At 40.7% G+C, this 19,883-nt stretch overlaps 1 protein-coding gene across 3 annotated transcripts in view; it reads right to left on the reverse strand.

Moving 5' to 3' along the window:
* The window catches only part of LOC129182489 (LIM and calponin homology domains-containing protein 1-like), a 78,858-nt gene extending 63,786 nt beyond the window's left edge, over positions 1-15,072 (reverse strand). For 2 of the 3 annotated variants that reach the window (XM_054778701.1, XM_054778700.1), the window contains exons 1-6: positions 14,687-15,071; positions 3,717-3,787; positions 3,573-3,642; positions 2,163-2,269; positions 2,061-2,091; positions 1,872-1,982 (exon numbers count right to left, since the gene is read on the reverse strand). In XM_054778701.1, coding sequence (XP_054634676.1) covers positions 1,872-1,982; positions 2,061-2,091; positions 2,163-2,269; positions 3,573-3,642; positions 3,717-3,787; positions 14,687-14,782 — 486 coding nt within the window. In that variant the 5' untranslated portion in view covers positions 14,783-15,071. Of the gene's footprint in view, positions 1-1,871; positions 1,983-2,060; positions 2,092-2,162; positions 2,270-3,572; positions 3,643-3,716; positions 3,788-14,686 lie in introns of all 3 variants that reach the window. The other variant, XM_054778696.1, reaches the window with a different exon arrangement.
* Positions 15,073-19,883: the final 4,811 nt, after the last annotated feature.

Raw genomic sequence — 19,883 nt, forward strand, 5'->3', positions numbered from 1 at the left:
GGTCTTGAAAAGCAGAAAGTTATCGGTTTAAGCGGTTTAAAAAAAAGATATTGTGCATCTTTAATATATTTACCTCACAGAGCATAGCTTTCTACAAAAAGCAGGCTTCTCTACCCATCTTAAAGTAAAGCCTTGCCAACTACCAGTCAGTCAGCTACAGGCGTGGGCACTGTACGTTTGATCATGTTGTTTTTCTCCAGCAAATAGGCTAACCAAGCATGATGTTGCTTTGCAAATGTAATGTTAGCACTGTAGCTGACACAGCTATGCTAGTGTTCCCAACACTCGTGTCCCCCTGTCCTACTCCTTCATGTTACTACGTTGTATGCGATATATGGCTCCTATTACATCCCTATATTGCGCTTTTTCAGAAATGAATGAGTAAATGATGGCCGTTTGGTGGTAGTCAAGGATGTGTAGTATTGTGGTCACTAGGAGGCAGTAATGACATAAAACACCAATGAGACCTTAGCATACCTGACATTACCTTCAGGAAAAACTGCACTTTTGACGGCTCAGTAGTGCATGTAATGGGATGCACCTCTGCCGCCTACACAAGCTGCTATTAAAACACCTCCAAAGGTTTGATGGTTTCATATCCATGCTGTGAGCATGCAGTAGCAGGTACATTCATGATAACATACAATGTATTTCGGCCATTCGTAACTTGCTCGCTCGGCGCATTGGTTTCACGTAGCAACATCGTAGAAACAAACCCTACACCGAGCGTTAACTTTTCCAAACACCGAAACAACAACACAGCAGCAGTGGCGGCATCTCGCATATGTAGCCTTACCTTTTGGTAGTGTCCGATGCGTTGTGAGCGCGACGCTGACGCTAGTGAAGCTAGTCGCTAGCCGGCTAGATGTGTTATGGCTAAGTATGGGTACGCCAGTAAAGTAGTTCGATCGGCGTGACAATGTTAATAATAATAACAATAACAATGTCGCTGTAGCTTGGTTAATATGCACGCCACGTTATATGTAAATGGAGCGTTGTTGGCGTTTTTTGGAGACTTTTTCAGACATAAGTGCAGTGATGAGCTGGCTCTTTTCATCTGATTTAATATCTTTAAAAGGCACAGACAAGAGAAAGACGTGTGTTCATGTCTCACGTTTGTCTCAGGATTGTGGCTGATGGGCAAAATTCCCCCCCCAAAAAGTGCACTTCTCCTTTAACAATGCATGAAGTCATGAAGACAAACATGAAAACAAGTTCTCCTCCTATTCCGTGTGGAAGTGGTTTTTGGCTTTTTGAGCTTAGAATAAATAAATTCGAGGCTAACTGGTTAGCTAGCTCGCTAGCGTCCGTCTCGAGTCCCTGCAGCATAAGAGGTGAACCATGTTGTAAACAATGAATAATAGGAGCGTGAGGTTGACTGTAGGGGTGTTATTTCATGTCTACAGGGCTCTAATATGTTTTAAAAATGTATTTAGAAAGTTATAAACAGGTTTTCTATCAAAATCCCATCAAAAATAATCCTATATCGCGGAAATTCATTTAACGTGTTTGGGTCTGGAACCAATTAACCGCTATCAACGAGGGACCACGGCATACGTGCGTGGATAAAGTGCTAACTAGTGCTGCTGGAGACAGGCGTGTACAAACACACAAAAGGGCGTGTTCCCCGTCGGGCTTACTAAAAGCACCTCTAAACTGTCTAACTTCCAGCGTCAAGGCTAACACACTTCCAATACTTCTGGGATTGATGATGGAATTTTTGGACTTATGTGGTAACTTCCTGCGTCCCTTTTGTCTTCCTGTGGCGACACAAAATCCAAAAGAAAGAAGGTCTTCTTCCTGGTGTGCACCGCCACCACAAAAACAGGAAAGGGACTGTCCACCATGTCACCCTGTCCACCATCACTCACCACCTTCATTTGTGCCAGCAGTCCTTCAAACTCCTTCAGGTTGAGCGTTGGTCCGCTGTATGAGGCGCAGCCGCTGGCAGCCTTGCCCAGCCAGAACATGGTGTTCAGCACCTGGGAGACACGGACGTAGGGGTCACCACAGGGTCACACGTGGGAGCTTCCAGGGGAAAAGCAGGGAAAAAGACTCACGTTTTTAAGCTTGCGGCTGCAGTCCGAGTCCCTGGTGGGAAGAGGAAGTGACTTACAGAAATGTCCTTGTTGTAAATTTTGCAATTTTTTATTTTGATTTACTTGAGGTTGGCCCTTATGGACGTGTCCTGCAGATCACCCGGGTCAAACAGCTGCGACCCCTTCAGGCCCAACTCTTCACAGCCTCGCAGGAAGACGGCCAGGTTGTCCTGCACCACACAACAAACTTTGACCATTTATTGCATTCATGCATTTCTTCATTTCGTTCATGTATTCATTCATCATTAGTATAAATTTTATTTTTATTTTTTAAGTAAATATTGAATTTATATGTATTTCATATTTATTTTTCTTATAAATGTACTAATGTATTGAATTCATTTGTTAATTAAAGTTTAAGGATGCTTTGTTTGTCAATGCTAGTCCATGATGCTCCACTCTACTCGTGTCCATGGCGGTAATGCACATTAAAAAGTGGACGACAATGTACAAGCAGACAAACAATAACAATATTTACTACTATATACTCGGGATCTTCAGGGATGGGCTGCCGAGCCGCTGTATTTTAAAGATCGGATAAAATCGGCTTCCGCCGCAAGATCAGGCCGATCCGGTTGCTGTATAGCGTTCGGAACTCCGGGCCACACTCCAACACGGTAGGTGCGGTAATGTGCCTCAAAGCTGGTTGCCACTCAACTCCCGCCACCTGCAAGAAGAAGGAAAGGCAACACCACCATGCAGACATGTCTGTGGTGTACCGTGGTGACGTTGGTTTCATGTTGTACATTCGGCTCCGTAGCTACAGCAGTAGTTCCCCCTCACTGTGCCCGGACTGCCGTATCATGGTACGGGGAGCTCACACGGGAAGTGCCGCTCAACCACTGGTCAATAAATAACTATTGTTTTGAAGAGAGGTTCATATATTCTAAATCACACCACAAATGGATCTATAACCGTGTCAAATGATTTGTCCTACCCTAAAGGTGTTTTGCATGCCTATTTTTTCCAATTTGATCTTTAATTGTATGTTTTATTGGATTAGGGACCTCCCTCACAGAGAGGTTTGTTACAAAAGCCAAACAATATTGTCGGTCATGCTGTGGAATAAAAAAATACGTTCAGCAATACTTGGCTTGCATTATTTTTAATGCTTTGACAAGCTATTTTCATAACCATACCTTTTACAAGTTGTTTCTTGTACTTTTGCCATTCGTCTTCCAGTACGTAACTTAAGGTAATTTAATGTACCTTAGCTTTACGGCTTGTCTTCCAATCCTTGCAACTTAGTGTAACTTTCCTGGTAACCTTTCAAAAATGTTGAACTGCAACTTCGCACATTTTATTCTCACATTTCATCTTTTTCTTGCAACCTTACGACTTGTCTTCCCACATTTCAACAGTATTCTGATGACTGTGGAGTTTGAATGCCGTATTCTTCTTTATTGTACCCAAAAAGAGTCGGAGCAGAGGTTCAAGTGAGTGGGTGTGGCGGTGATATGGGCGTGTCCTTACCAGGCCGGCAATTGGGGTGGGCAGTCTGTTGATCTTCTTGACCAGGCCTGGCCTGATGGCACTGAGCAGCCTGCATAGGGGGGGGACACGAGCATGGATAATAGGAGGGTTTGAGCGTGAGACAACGCTGGCGTCACGTCTTACTCGCATAACAGGATGCCGTTCTCCAAGGCGCTGCGGAAGTCCTTGGCTCCGAAACTCTTCCCTGTCACCGCCTGCAAAGGGGAGAGCATTGTGTCGTATGTCCTTTCATTTCATTCACCAATCAGTCAATCAAACAGTCCGTCAATCCGCCCCACATTCTCTACATTTTTCCTTGTTGTTTCCCTACAATGCACGCTACACTCCTCCACGCTCTTCCACTTCCTCCTTGCCGTGGAGTGTGTTTGTACATGCAAAAGATCCATGCCGAGCTCTCATCAAATGCACTTCTGCCACCCTGTGGCCGTTTTTATGGCTTAAAACGGCTCGAAAAGCGACCTTTATTAGTGTGCACTTGTGTCATCACTTCTTTTTGCCTCCCGCTCAAAAAAACATAAAAGAGGCATAAATACGTCTTTGGTATGGAATGAGTTAATAATTTTCTTTTTCACCTACATGACAAAGCTGAGATGCACTTTTTTCTTGAACTATATAGAAATTCTGAGCATATCTTTACAAAATATCCATCCTTCCATTTTTCCCTATGTGGCCACCCCTGGTCTATCACAATAATACACATTGTAGTCTCTGCTGCCACACGCAGACAGTAAGACACAGCTAAATGCAACACACACACACACACACACACACACACACACACACACACACACCCCTTAGGGCTTAAATGGTAGCTGCTGCTGCTGCTGCCATTCACTACAGAGGCTCGAATTACCACAAGTGGTGCTGAAGGAAGACCTTTGGCTTGGACTTGGTGGCTGACATGAACGCTCACTCAACAGCCGCATGCACACATCATCATCATAACAAAACATAAAAAGAAAAACAGCCTCCACGCTTTACTTTGAAGGAAAAGTGCACTTTGTCGTGAAATTTGGTCCATCATCCATAGTCCTTCTGTGACACGTGAGCACGCATGTCTTTCTCTTTTCTGTGCCTTCTAGGGATATAAAAACAGGTAAAAAGAGGCAGGTAATCAATGCTCCTAATGTGATGCTGGGGTTTTATAGCAAAATGGAAATAATCTGTTCCGGAGGTCAAACTGTGGCTTTTTCAACCTGATTTAACCATCACACAAGTGTAAAAAGAAGTTAACCAAGGCACAAAAACTATAAAATGTGTAACTTGGTGACGGCATAGTGTGTAAGTTTGCCCCAAAAAGCCAAAGAAAAATAAAAACCCAAATGCGAGGTTCAGAATGCGTGGCGGAGTGTCAGGGCCACATTGGGAAAAAAACAAATCAGAGATTTTGAGAATAAAGTTGTCAACTTGCAAGAATAAAGTGGTAAATTTACGTGAAAAAAAGTTGTAAATTCACGAGAATAAAGTAAAACGTTTACAAGGAAAATAGTGGTACATTTACGAGATTAAAGTGGTCAGTTTACAAGAAAGAAAAAAGATACATTTACAAGAATAAAGTGGTAAATTTACAAAAAAAAGGTTGTAAATTCATGGAGAATAAAGTCGTAAGTTTACAAGCAAAAAAGGTTGTAAATTTACGAGAATAAAGTGGTAAATTTAAAAGGAAAACAGGTTGTAAATTCACAGAGAATAAAATCAGAAGTTTACAAGGCAAAAAATGTTATAAACTTACAAGAAAAAAATGGTAAATTTACGAGAATAAAGTGGTACATTTACGTGGATAAAATGGTAAATTTACGAGAATAAAGTGGTACATTTACGTGAATAAAATGGTAAATTTAGGAGAATAAAGTGGTACATTTACGTGGATAAAATGGTAAATTTACTAGAAAAAAGGTTGTAAATTTAGGAGAATAAAGTTGTAAGTTTACAAGGAAAGAAGTGGTAAATTTACAAGAAAAAAAGTGGTACATTTACGAGAATAAAGTGGTACATTTACGAGAATAAAGTGGTACATTTACGAGAAAAAAGGTTGTGAATTTATGAGAAATAGTTGTAAGTTTACAAGGAAAAATGTTGTACATTTCCAATAATATAGTGCTAAGTTTACAAGGAAAAAAGTTGTACATTTCCGAGAATAAAGTGCTAACTTTACAAGGAAAAAAATGTTACATTTACAAGAATAAAGTGGTAAATTTATGAGAAAAAAGTTGTAAATTTATGAGAATATAACAGAAATGCCCAAGGGAGAATCCAACCCAGGTCTTCCCATCTCCAGACTGTGACTGTGTGGCCAACAAAGCTACAGTGGTATGAAAAAGTATCTGAACCTTTTGGAATTTCTCACATTTCTGCATAAAATCACCATCAAATGTGATCTGATCTTTGTCAAAATCACACAGATGAAAAAACTGTGTCTGCTTTAACTAAAACCACCCAAACATTTATAGGTTTTCATATTTTAATGAGGATAGCATGCAAACAATGACAGAAGGGGGAGGAATAAGTAACTGAACCCTCTGCCTAAGGAGACTTAAAGAGCAATTGAAACCAATTTTTACCAAACAATTCAAGTCAGGTGTGTGCCCAATCACTGATGAGTGGTTTAAAGCTGCCCTGCCCACTATAAAACACACACCTGGTAAGCATTGTCTGATGTGCACCATGGCTCGCTCAAAAGAGCTGTCTGAAGACCTGCGATCAAGAATTGTCGATTTGTATAAAGCTGGGAAAGGATACAAAACCATCTCTAAAAGTCTGGATGTTCATCAATCAACAGTCAGAGAAGTTGTCTACAAATGGAGAGAGTTTGGCACCGTTGCTTCTCTCCCAAGGAGTGGCCGTCCACCAAAGATGACGCCAAGAGTTCAGCGCAGAACACTCAGAAAGGTAAAAAACCGTAGAGTGTCTGCTAAAGACTTAGAGAAGTCACTGGCACAGTCCAATATCTCTGTGCACACATCAACTATATGTAAAACAATGGCCAAGAATGGTGTTCATGGGAGGACTCCACGGATGAAGCCACTGCTGTCTAAAAAAAAAAAACATTGTTGCTCGTTTAATGTTCGCAAAAAGGCACTTGGACACTCCACAGACGTTTTGACAAAATATTTTGTGGACTGATGAAACCAAAGTTGAATTGTTTGGGAGGAACACACAACGTCATGTGTGGAGGAAAAATGGAACAGCTCACCAACATCAACACCTCACCCCCACCGTGAAGCATGGTGGAGGGTTGCATCATGGTTTGGGGCTGATTTGCTGCCTCAAGGCCTGGACAACTTGCAATCATTAATGGAAAAATGAATTCAAAAGTTTATCAGGATGTTTTGCAGGAAAACCTGAGGCCGTCTGTCAGACAGTTGAAGCTAAAACTGCTGCAACAAGACAATGATCCAAAACACAGAAGTAAATCAACTTCAGAATGGTTTCAGAAGAACAACATACACGTTCTGGAGTGGCCAAGTCAAAGTCCAGACATGAACCCCATTGAGATGCTGTGGCATGACCTCAAGACAGCGATTCATGCCAGACATCCCAGGAATCTGACTGAACTACAGCAGTTTTGTAGAGAAGAATGGGCCAAGATTAGTCCTGATCGATGTGCCAGACTGATCTGCAGCTACAGGAAGTGTCTGGTTGAAGTTATTGCTGCCAAAGGGGGGGCCACAAAATATTAAATGTGATGGTTCAGTTACTTATTCCTCCCCCTTCTGTCATTGTTTGCATGCTATCCTCATTAAAATATGAAAACCTATAAATGTTTGGGTGGTTTTAGTTAAAGCAGACACTGTTTTTTCATCTGTGTGATTTTGACAAAGATCAGATCACATTTGATGGTGATTTTATGCACAAATGTGAGAAATTCCAAAAGGTTCAGATACTTTTTCATACCACTGTAGCTAGCTAACCACTAGACCACCGTGAGGCCCAAGTTTACGACTTCTTTTTCGTAAATGGACAACTTAACTCCTGTGAGTTTCCAACTTTATTCTGGTAAATTTACGACATTTTTTCCTCATAAATTTACGACTTTATTCTCTAAACCTCCAATTATTTTAATCCTCCGTCGTAACAGGCATCGCCTGAGACCACCAAACTTCCATCACGCGTGACCTCACAGCAGATTAGCATAAGTCACATGATCACTTTTGAACAAATTCCTTCTTGAGGTGATTCGCCATGAGTCACATTCCAAAAGCGTTCGGTCCACCCCACGTTGTTGCTCTGTGTGCCCTGCATCCTACGCGTACACAACTATTACACAACTCACAACAAAAACGCAGGCCGGCCGAGTCCAGCATTCCTTTTTTGGGCCTGCTAAATTATGCATGAGCATGCTGTAAATATTTCAGGAGCCCTCAGAGTCCAACCTTTAGGAAGCCAAATGAGCAGACGGAACCATGCGAGACATGAGGAAGCAGAAGAGAAGAGGGTTCCACATCCAAGGGGAAACATCTGGACAGCTGACTCTACATAACCAGCAGGGAAACACAATCGCTCCTGTTTTTTATTGTCTGGGCACTGCCTGCTGTTTTTCATCAAAGTATGACAAGAAATCAGCAACATTTTACACACTAACACAGGATGAAGCACATTTTACATCAGCAAAAGTATTGGGACACACAGGCTGAGGCTTAATGAGTGAGGTGCCCAAATACTTATTCTTATATAGTCTTTATTCTGTTTGCTTAACTATGATGACCTTGTAATAAAACGAGACAGAAGTCATGATGCACAAAGTTACAAAAAACAACAAAAAAAACATTTTTAGGAGTTGTACGTCACAAGCATAAAGGTGGAACATTCAAAGAAAAAAGAGGCATAACATTACCAGGAAAACCTAATGTCGACACAGAGAAAGAGAAGAGTCCCGTTACGAGAATAAAGTTCTAAACTTCCGAGAAAAAAGTAGCAATATTACGAGAATAAAGACGTTAAAATTAGAAGAATATAGTCGTAAATTCACAAAAAAAAAAGTTGGAAATTTACAAGAATAAAGTCATAAATTTACGAGAAAAAAAGTCGTGAATTTACAAAAACAAGTCATGCATTTTACGAGAATAAAGTCGGAAATTCACAAGAAAAAAAGTTGGAAATGTACAAGAATAAAGTTGTAGATTAACAGGACAAAAAGTCATACATTTACAAGAATAATGTCGTGAAATTTACAACAAAAAAGTAATAAATTAACGAGAATAAAGTCATAAATGTACGAAAAAGAAAGTTGGAAATTTACGAGACAAAAAGTCTTCCATTTACGAGACAAAAAGTTGGAAATTTATGAGAATAAAGTCATAAATTCACAAGAATAAAAGTCAGAAATTTACATGAATAAAGTTGGAAATTTACAAGAAAAATGGTCATAATATTGCAAGAATAGTCATAAACTACGAGAAAAAAGTCATGAGTTTACGAGAATAAAGATGTAAATTTACAAAAAAAAGTTGTACATTTACAAGGAAAAAGTCATAAATTAACAAGAATAAATTTACGAGACAAAAAGTCGCAACATTACGAGAATAAAGACGTAAATTATGAGAATAAAGTCAGAAACTTACGAGAAAAAAGTCGCAATATTACAAGAATAAAGATGTAAATTTAGGAGAATAAAGTCATGCATTTACGAGAATGAAGTCGTAAAATGTATGAGAAAAAAGTAATAAATTCACGAGAATAAAGTCACACATTTACGAAAACAAAGTTGTAAATTCACGAGAAAAGAAAGTTGGAAATTTACGAGACAGAAATTTTTTAAATTAGGAGAATAAAATCGTAAATCGTATATTTATTTTATAAATTTAGGAGACAAAAAGTTGGCAATTTACGAGCATAAAGACGTAAATGTAGGAGAATAAAGTGTTAATGCTACATGTCCTGGTGTCACAGGGAAACAGAGCATAGCCATCTGTGCTACTGCAATAAAAATAGTAAGGTAACAGAATAAAAGTGCAAAGTTGTGAGAATAAAATCCTAAAAGGTTGGACAAAAAAATTTGCAATGCTGCAAGAATAAAGTTACGTGGAAAAAATGTCATGTTACGACACTAAAGTTGTCAAGTTACAAGAAAAAATAAGAAAGATAAAAAGACATGGCATTACCAAAAAAGTATCAGTGGAACAGGAAAAAAGCGGCAAAGAATAACATCAAAGAGGTATGTGAAAAAAGCTGTCACGTTAGGACAATTCCATGAATCGTAGTCGGAATATTACTACAAAAAGGCAAATTACCACAAAAAAGTAGCAAAGAATGCGAGAATCAAGTGGTAAAGATAAAGAAAGAATAAGGAGTAATAAGAGTGTAAATGTGACTATAGGGGTGTTATCTCATGTCTATCGTGCACACCATGTGCTATTTGTGCTATTTTGCTCGCGTTGGCAGTCAGGACGAAGGCTCTGCTGCACCTCAAGCGGTATTTTTTTTCCCAGTTGGGAAAGCTGAAAAGGATGGTTGTGCTTCAGGTGTGCATGTAAGTCGGTCGTGTTCCTCTGCTTCCTACGTCAATACTTTGGAACCAATTAGGACACATCGGTTCCTTGGCGTTCATGCGCTCACCTTGTGGATTCTGTTTAAAACCAAAGTATTCCTGTGCATATGCTCCTGTCTTTATGTCGGCTCAACAGTAGCCCCGCCTCCACAAAGAGGCTGAATGAGAGGACAGAAGGGACCACTCTCTCCGTTCATTCCACCATAGAACCAAGGCGCACAGACGGATGCAGAGTGAACCCTCATGTCTCCAGCCCGTGTGGCACAGACAGATGAGCGGATGGAACACAGACGTGTTACAGTATCTATTATCCTGACAGGCCTAGTTGCCAGTAGAATGTCGTAAAGGTACGAGAAAACAAGGCGAAAGATTGCACAAATCAAGCCGGAAAGGCACGTGAAAAAGTCATATTACTCCAACAAAGGTGTGATATTACCAAAAAAGCAGTAACAGTAAAAGTGAATAAATACAACAGGAGAAAAGAGCCACAAGGTTGCCAGAAGAAGGTTGCGCTCTTTTCCAAAAAGGCTTCAAAAAATGTCCACGTCGTATATTTCTCAAAGCATTAAGATCAAAATGATCAAAATCCTCAAGCACACACACACACACACGCACACACACATAAAGTCAGCAATACGTATTGCTCCTAAAATGTAATCTGTGCTAATCTGGATTACGCATGTAAACAGGCATCAGTCAAACCTCTCTTCCTTTCCATTTATCTTTGGCCCCATGTTACACAACAAAGTTGATGTGTGTGTTGTGTCTGCGTGTCTGCAATGCTTACTCCCATCCCACCCGCTAAATGCGGGACGTGCACGCATGGGCGCCTTTTGGGAAAATGGTATGTAGACATGGCGAGCGGCGCGTCCCTCCTTTTACAGTGTGAACTTGACTTTGTCTCATGTGATGTTGGCGTTACAACTCTGAAGATTTGGGCAACTTTACAGTGCCCCCCCCCCAAAAAAAAAAAACAAATCTTTGTCAAATGTCAAGGTTGGACTGTGTAAGGAAACACATAGGGGCACAGCGTCTGCAATGCTGTGTCAGGCAAATATGACAACGTTTAAAGTCCCACACCAGACTTTGCGGGACTTGATTCATCTCACATCTGGCACAAACGTTTGCTCGTAGTAGCCACTGTCTATGTGTGTGTGTGTGTGTGTGTGTGTGTGTGTGTGTGTGTGTGTGTGTGGCATCATGACGATTTGTACAGTGAACCCCCGCGGCCCCCAACATAGTCAATTGATCCCTTATGACTTCTTCTTATGCTGTCAACGGGGACATGTAGCCGTCTGCAATGCATTTATACTTCACCAAAAATGGTTAGTTCAAAGACAACTGTGCTTTGACCGTTTACATGCACAAATGCAGAAAGAATCCTTTAAAAAATACCTGGATCCAGACGGTGATCCCGATGTCATCAGTTCTTCCATAATCCCATTCAACACAATTCCTCAACATTTCATCCAAATCCATTCAAAACCTTTCAAGTTGTTTTGAACACAAACAAGCAAAAAGATCAGCTTCGGCAAAAAAGATAACCTTGCGCTTGGCGGGGGTAACTCTAGACTAGTGTTGGGGCCATGTGGGGCAATGGCCCGGCACATCCAGCAGATGGCACGTGGCATCACCGCCACCTACAGGACTGGAGTGGAACAGCACCGCCTGCTGCATTTGAATTTTTTGACAATGAAGGTATGGGATTAGTGTGCCTTGGCGGAGGTCTATAAACAGACAGCCTGTCTGGGCCAGTCTAATTCCCGGTGGGTGCCACACTGTCTGTTTCGACACCCGAGAGTCTGTCCGTGCCATGTTGCCATAGCGACCACTGACCCCCTGACCTTGGCATGCGTGTGCATACATACACGTACGGCACCTTGGGAATAGCCTGACAGCACACGGGATGAGGCTGAGTCATGGCCACCTGTGAGCGTGTCAAAACACAAACGCTGCAAATAGAATCAAGCATCCTGAAAATAACCTGACTGTCCTCACCAATAATCATCTTGCCTCCTATGGCATATGCGCTGTTATGTTTTATTTAACAGCACCATGAGCATGTCCAATCATGCTGCCGTGTCCATAACATTCATTTGCTGGAGCTGCAACGCAAACCAACAGGTCACCAAACCAAAGGCCTGACTCGCTCACGGTGCAAAAATAAATAAAAGCTTGCGTGAAGCGAGAGGAAAGTTTCCTTCCTTCCTTCCTTCCTGAGGAGCTATGCTCTATTTTCCCTCTGGCCCGTATGAAACCATCATATTCTCGTAAATTTACACCTTTATTATTGCAGTATTACCGCTTTTTTCCTTGTAAATTTACGACTTTTTTCTCATGAATGTACGACTTTATTCTCGTACTATTGCGACTTTTTTCTCGTAAATTTACAACTTTGTTCTCACAAATTTAAAACCTTATTCTCGCAGCATTATGACTTTTTTTCTCACAAATGTACAACTTTTTTTCCTCATAAATTTACGACTTTATTCTCGTAAATTTATGACTTTATTTCTCATAAATTTACAACTTTATTCTCGCAAATTTAAGACTATTTCTCGTAAATTTACTCCTTCATTCTCTTACTCCTTCATGACTTTCACTTTTTAAGACTTTATTCTCATAAATTTCCTACTTTATTCTCGTACATTCACAACTAAACATTACGACTTTTTTCCTCGTAAATTTAGGACTTTGTTCTTGCAAATTTAGGACTTTATTCTCGCAGCATTATGACCTTTTTCTCATAAATTTACGACTTTTTTTCTCATAACTTTACGACTTTATTCTCGTAAATTGACCACTTTTTTCTCATAAATTTATTACTTTATTTCTCATAAATTTACGACTTTATTCTTGTAACATTACGACTTTTTTTCTTGTTAATTTACAACTTTATTCTCACAAATTTAAGACTTTATTTCTCATAAATTTACAACTTATTCTCGTGACATTCATTTTTTGGGGGGGGGAATTTACAACTTTATTCTTGTAAATTTACGACTTTATTCTCGTAACATTAAAGCTTTTTTTCACGTAAATTTACAACTTTATTCTCATAAATTTAAGACTTTATTTCTCATAAACGACTTCATTCTTGTACTATTGCGACTTTTTCGTCGCAAATTTACACTTTATTCTTGTAAATTTACGAGAAAAAAGTCGCAATAGTACGAGAATAAAGTCGTTTATGAGAAATAAAGTCTTATTCTTGTAATATTACAACTCCTCGTAAATTTATGACTTTGTTCTCACAAATTTAAGACTTTATTCTCTTAGCATTATGACTTTTTTTCTCATAAATTTACGACTTTTTTCTTATAAATTTTCTACTTTATTATTGTAAAAGTATGACTTTTTTCTCAAAAGTTTATGACTTTATTTCTCGTCAATTTACCACTTTATTCTTGTAACATTACAACTTTTTTTCTCATAAATTTACAGCTTTATTCTCGCAAATTTAAGACTTCATTTCTCGTCAATTTACGACTTTATTCTCATAACATTAGGACTTTTTTCACGTAAATTTACAACTTTATTCTCATAACATTATGACTTTTTTTCTCTGGAATTTATGACCATTTCTCGTAAATGCACAACTTTTTTCTCGCAAATTTCAGACTTTATTTCTCATAAATTTACGATGTTATTCTCAAAATATTGGTTGTTGTTTTTCTGTTCAATGTGGCCCTAATACTCTGTCATACATAACAAACAACTCTTTGAAAGCGTTCACCTGAAATACCTCACCAAGATGGCCGCCGAGGCTGACGTCAAGGTGAACCAAGTACCCAATTCATTTACGTTCCATTTTGACGAGATTGCCTTCAAACCTTTTCAGACATATACATACTGTATTATTAGAACAATAGCTAGAGATCAGGGAGCTATCAAATTTGATAGCTGGGTTCAAAGGTTAAAGGGCCACTTTATTGTACGCGTTAGCCTACTTGCTAATAGTGTTCTAGCTGATTGCTGGGATAGATTTTTTTTCCATTAGGAAAGAAAGTGCACAGACAATTGCTTGTTTGAGTTCATAAAATGTTTGTATTTATCTTAATATGGGCTGTTGATCTACAGTAGTGGTAGTAGGCTAAAAATGCAAACAGACCACGAAGGTACATGCTAGCAGTTAAGCTAGTTAAGATCAGGCAAAGGGCTCGAGCAGGGCAAGTAAATAAATATATAAAGTTTGAAAGAAAAATAGGTCATAACTGCTGTTACTGCAATCATGATTCACCAGTCAGGATTATACCGTACACACACACACGTTAATCTCATCCGATCATCATCTAACATTGGTGGGATCCAGCATCTCTTGCGCGAGAGTTGGCCCGGTTTCATCACCATGGCAACAACAATGAAAAAAAAGCGGACGTTCCAGCTCCTCTGCATGTAATCGTGTGTGGATGCTTCTCGCCGTGCGTGGGATTCGTGTGACGTTTCACTCCTTGTTCAAACTTTTCAGTGTTGTAACCCGACACACACATTGGCATGCATAACCCACCCACCAGAACAGGTGACGGTGCATCGGTGCTATAGTGTGTGTGTGTGTGTGTGTGTGTGTGTATTTATATCCACGCTGACTTGTGGAGGCTCATCTTACCTCGATCCACTTCTGCGCCTCCTGGCAGGCTGGCTCCGGGTGGCTGGCCTCCACCGACCCCGGCCGGACGTCGCGATCCGCAGCCTGGCTAGCCATCGCCGGACAGGCCGTTCCGTGAGTGGGACGCTTGTCAGTGCGATGCAGCTCCCCACGCGGTGTGTCTGCAACAACGTTATCCTGCTCCTCCACGCGTGGACGGTGTAAATCCCAAACACACAAACACACACACGTCCGGCCGTGGTCCAACTTCTTCCCCGGAGATGAGAGGCAGCCTGCCGAGAAGATGCACCACGAAAAATAGTAATGGTTGTCCTAAGCAAGGAGCGCGCGTGAGGCTGACCGCGTCCTCAGTCAACAACGCTGCGTACCCGCGCTTGAGCAGGCGGGGACGCGCACGCAGGAATCTTTGCGTGTGGGGTGGGGGCGGGGCCAATAGAGCAAAAAGAAGGGTCGCGTTATTTCACGCTTTATGGGGAGGATGGAGGTCAAAAATGGTCCTAAGCTTACGTTAACACAGTGACGACAGATGTTCCATTTTGGCTATCGCACTTCCTTCAAACTAATGTCTCATCTCATGTCATGAAAAAGTGACATATTTATTTGAAGACATTTCGTCTCAACAAAATAGTCATTTAACAAAATGATGAGCATCTCTATCAGTCTATTATATGTCCTACTATAAACAGCAATGAGACCGTTTGGAAAGCTGCACATTTGTATGTGGCACAAACATCTGTAAAGAACAAAAGTAAAGTGCAAAGTACTGGCAAAAATGATGGAATCACCGGTCTTGGAGGACGCTCATTCAGTTGTTTAATTTTGTAGAGAAAAAAAAAATCAGATGACAGACGTGACACAAAACTAGTCATTTCAAACTTCGCAACTTTCTGGAACTACAAAAAATAAGGAAATAAATTTAAAATAAATAAATAAATAAATAAATTTAGACCAAGCAGAGGAAAACATTATGGAATCACTCAATTCTGGGGGCAAAGAATGGAAGGAAGAAAAACAAGCAAAAGAACACTACACACCTCTGGCTTTTAGAAGAGTTTCGCTGACTGCTGTTGCCAGATCAGCTTTGTAGGTTTGTCGTGGACCATTTTGTTCAACTTCCACCACAGATTTTCAACTGGCTTGAGACATATTGTTTGTAATAATGTTCTACATCAGGGGTGCTCACACTTTTTTAGCTTGCGAGCTACTTTTAAAATGACCAAGTCCCAAAGATCTACCTCCTACTACAGTATAACTATAGAAAGTATATATTTATTTGAATCAAATAGGAGTATGTATTTCTGTAGGTTGTACATGTATACCAGCATGCAAGTACAAGTCCAAATGATCTACCTCTTCTATAAAACATAGAACATATACAAAATGTAAGCAGTAAACTGTGAAATTCTATTGTAAATATTCATGATTAGTATTTCACATTGACATGTTCAAAGTTTCCAGGTCATCAAAGTAGTTGCTATCATAATTCCCTTCAATATGGAAATAAAGATCATTCCACATAATCCTAAATAGTTGTGTACTAGTGAGTGAGTACTGCTAATATGTCAGTCACATTAGCTATGGAACGTTCATTAGGACACACACTTCATGTGTTACATCCAGTTAGCATTTGCTAGCAAACATTAGCATATCCAAGAATGGAAAATGATGATGCAAAAGACAATGACAACTACAACGTGACGTTTATGCCATCGACTCAAACTACCTTGGCGATCTACCGGTAGCTCGCCATCGACGTAATGGCCACCCGTTCTACATCGTTTGATTTTTGAAAGCAAATGGTACTATTGCAGTAATGACATTTATAGTCGATGGTGCCAACCTTGACAAACTAGTTCTCACTATTCAGCCTCATTTCGTCATTGGTGATGTAATCGGGGTGACACCTCTCAGCTAAAGCAGAGTAAACAAACCCTTCACCAGGTAGATGGTGGACTTGGTTCAGTTTATTTTTCATCCAAATAGTAGTCATGCCAAAACGTCGTCTTGCTGCTGGATGTTCACAGTATCCAAGCGATACTATAAGTTTGTTTTCTTTTCCAAAAGAGGAAGGTTTAAGACAACAATGAACGAAGCAAGTGCAGAGATTATATATCTTATATAAACATCTTGTCACAGTGTTTACTGTAGGGGGCGGCAGTGGCAGCTGCAAAATCTAAAATAAATCAGGCTATAAAGACCCCTTTACGCTTATTAAGAAGGCGATTTAAAAGAATAATAGAAGGATAAGCAACTCCAGAGTAAAGTAAAGAGTTTGGCTTCTCAAAACAAATTGCATTCAAAAGCGTAATACAAATGCCTTCTTACAATGACCCTTCACTCGGCATTGTATTTGTCTCCCGCCATATCCCTGCGCACTGTTGTCTGTGCCATTCTTGTGTATGTGATGAAGACCCTCGCATCTTCTTTTGCTATGGAACACACACATAAACAAGATGTCCGCGGTGCTCTGTCGTGGAAGATGTGGGTCTCTTCATCACATGGACAGGCGACAGTGCGCAGGGATGTGGTGGGAGACAAATATAACGCTGAGTGATTTGTGAGGTCAGATCTTTTCGAGAAGGCATTTGTATTTCTCTTTTGAACGCATTTCGTTTTGAGAAGCCAAACTCTTTACTTAAATGGCACCAGCAACTAAGCAAAAATACGTTCCTCGTCACAGATCTCCGACCAGAACTGGACTCACAGGACCAATGGGGCGTACGTAACTGTTGATGTACTACACAGTTGATGGGGATGTCATACAACTTTATGTTAACAAAACAAAACACTATCCCTTTAAGGCCATGTTCTGCAAGTTCTCTATTTCATCTCCAAACGTTTCTCTCTTCTTTTCTCCTCGCAAACTATTGACACATGGCTTAAATCTAGGCTGTAATCACTGTAAACATCCTGTGTCTCATACACCGCTATGTTTGTTTACCTCACTTTTGGAAACCAGACTGAACTGCGAGAGCTAGTTCATCATGGGTGCCACCATCAACTATAAATGTCATTTTTGCTAATTTTCCGTTGGCTTTCAAAAATGGAACAAAGTAGAACACAATTACAAACAATAAGTAACATATTTAAGCAAAGTTGATGGATCATGTCAGGGACCCTTTAACAACCTTCCCATGTTGTTTGTAATTGCTCTAGATCAGGGGTCACCAACGTTTTTCCTTGTGAGAGCTTCTTTTACGAAATGAAAATGGCCAAGAGCTACTCATTTTAGTAACATTTATTTTCAGAGCTTATTTTAAACCCAAACAAAGCGAATATGCTTGTTTTACCAGAACATGAACAAAATGCTGGTGTCCACAACTCACATGTTGTATTTCACAATGCATTTCTTTCTACTGTTCTTTCATTATTAACTAAAAACCTGAATGAAAAGCAGGCTTGCGGGCACCTCATGTGGTCGTGGGGGGCTGCCCACGGGCAACACATTGGTGACTCCTGGTCTAGATTTTAGACACAGCTGACTGCAAATAACCAACATCTTTTGCAATATTGCGTTATGACTGTTCTTCTTTAAAGGGGACCTATCATGCTTTTCCTCTTTTCTGACCCATAAATATTGTTCCAATGTTGTATTCTGGTGTTAAAAGATGCCAACGTGTCAGATAATGCGGTTTGCGCATTTTGAAGGGAGACCTGAAAGCAGTTTTGGATGGCTCTGCACGCTGTGTTTTTTAGAGGCTTTTTTAACACCTGGTTCCATTGGCGTCAATGCAACCCAGATTTCCTTATTTGGGCATGGCCAGGCAAACGCTGTATGCATGCCCTCGCTGTGCTCTGTTGACCGTGTTAGCACGTATGGCTCCTAGGAAATGTTGCGGTGTGCCTAAAGAGGCAAGCATCAGGCAGAAGTGGTTGGAGTTGCTGATTCCCAGCCAGCAAGAGAAAAATATGTTCCTCTGTCAACGCCGTGTCACACGAGACTGTTGTGAACATGGGCCAATATCAAGCTGGACTATCCACCAAACTGTTGCTGAAGTCCAACGCCTTTCTAACGTTACTTGGTCATGTCGAAGAGTCAAGAGAACAAGCAATTAAGTGGGGTCGGCGGGAGGCGTACCTGGAGGAGAAGTGGAGGGGTGGAGTAAATTACACAGACCGTTTGGGCGGGAGGCAGGATACACTGCAGGAAGAGGTGCAGCGTTTGGAACACCTAGAAAGCTTTCTGTGCGGGTTATCGTGTGTAGCTGCTCTATAGGAGTCCACAACTCAATACAAAGGCCATAAGGTTAGTATAGTACTGTAGGTCCCCTTTAAGGAGTTTGATAATCCTCTCCTTTGTTTCAAGAGACATCACTCACTCGCGACGCAGACATGATTCGCATCAGTCCACCTGGTGCAACAGCTCTCTCCAAGGTGTGATCACTTCTTTTTAACTGCAGACCAACGAGCAGATCAAATCTCAGGTGTTAAGTTTTGGGAATGAAAATTAACAGGGTGATTCCAAAAAATTTTCCCCCTCTGCTTGACCTAAAAAAAGTCAGTTACTGGCTACAACAATTGTGTTCTAAATGTCTTTGTCTTCAAGCCAGAAAGTTGCCATTTGAAATGGCTTTAGTTTTGTGTCACGTCATATCAAATTAACAATTGAATGAGCATCCTCCGAGACTGACCATTTTCGCCAAGGGTTTTACGAAAGTCAGTGAAATTATAAAGCAGTTATAGTTGGGTCAGGGGGGTTTTCAGCTATTTTGCAGCTTTGTTTCATATGTAAATATGTACTGCCCACTGGCGGATGCTGGTCATTCAAGGAGGGGAAGCTAAAGGTGTTTATTTATATGTAAATTCTCGTATCTGCCATTATGTGCAGCTTGCTAACAGCTGGAGCTGCTGCGCGAGGCTACTGTGTGACCGGCTGTGAGTGCGAGTGACCGTGACGGGGGAGACTATCCACAGCTGCTGCTGCTGCTCGTTGGGGAAAGAAACCACAGAGTGTCAGAAGAGAGTCGCCAAACACACTAGTCGTTTTTAACAAAGACAAAGTCGCTGGGGATCGGTAAAATCTTCGGATCAGTTCAGAACAACGGCACGAAAAGCGTGGAAAATGCTCCAGTGGAGGGTTAAACTGTACGTTAAGATCGCTGATCCGCTCATTTCACTGTCAATCAAAAAGGGACTCTGCCCCGGACAGATCATCCAATCATCATGCAGAAGCCGAGCGTCTGGACCAGCCCACCAC

The sequence above is a fragment of the Dunckerocampus dactyliophorus genome, chromosome 6, assembly GCF_027744805.1.
Source record: "Dunckerocampus dactyliophorus isolate RoL2022-P2 chromosome 6, RoL_Ddac_1.1, whole genome shotgun sequence".
Lineage (NCBI taxonomy): Eukaryota > Metazoa > Chordata > Actinopteri > Syngnathiformes > Syngnathidae > Dunckerocampus > Dunckerocampus dactyliophorus.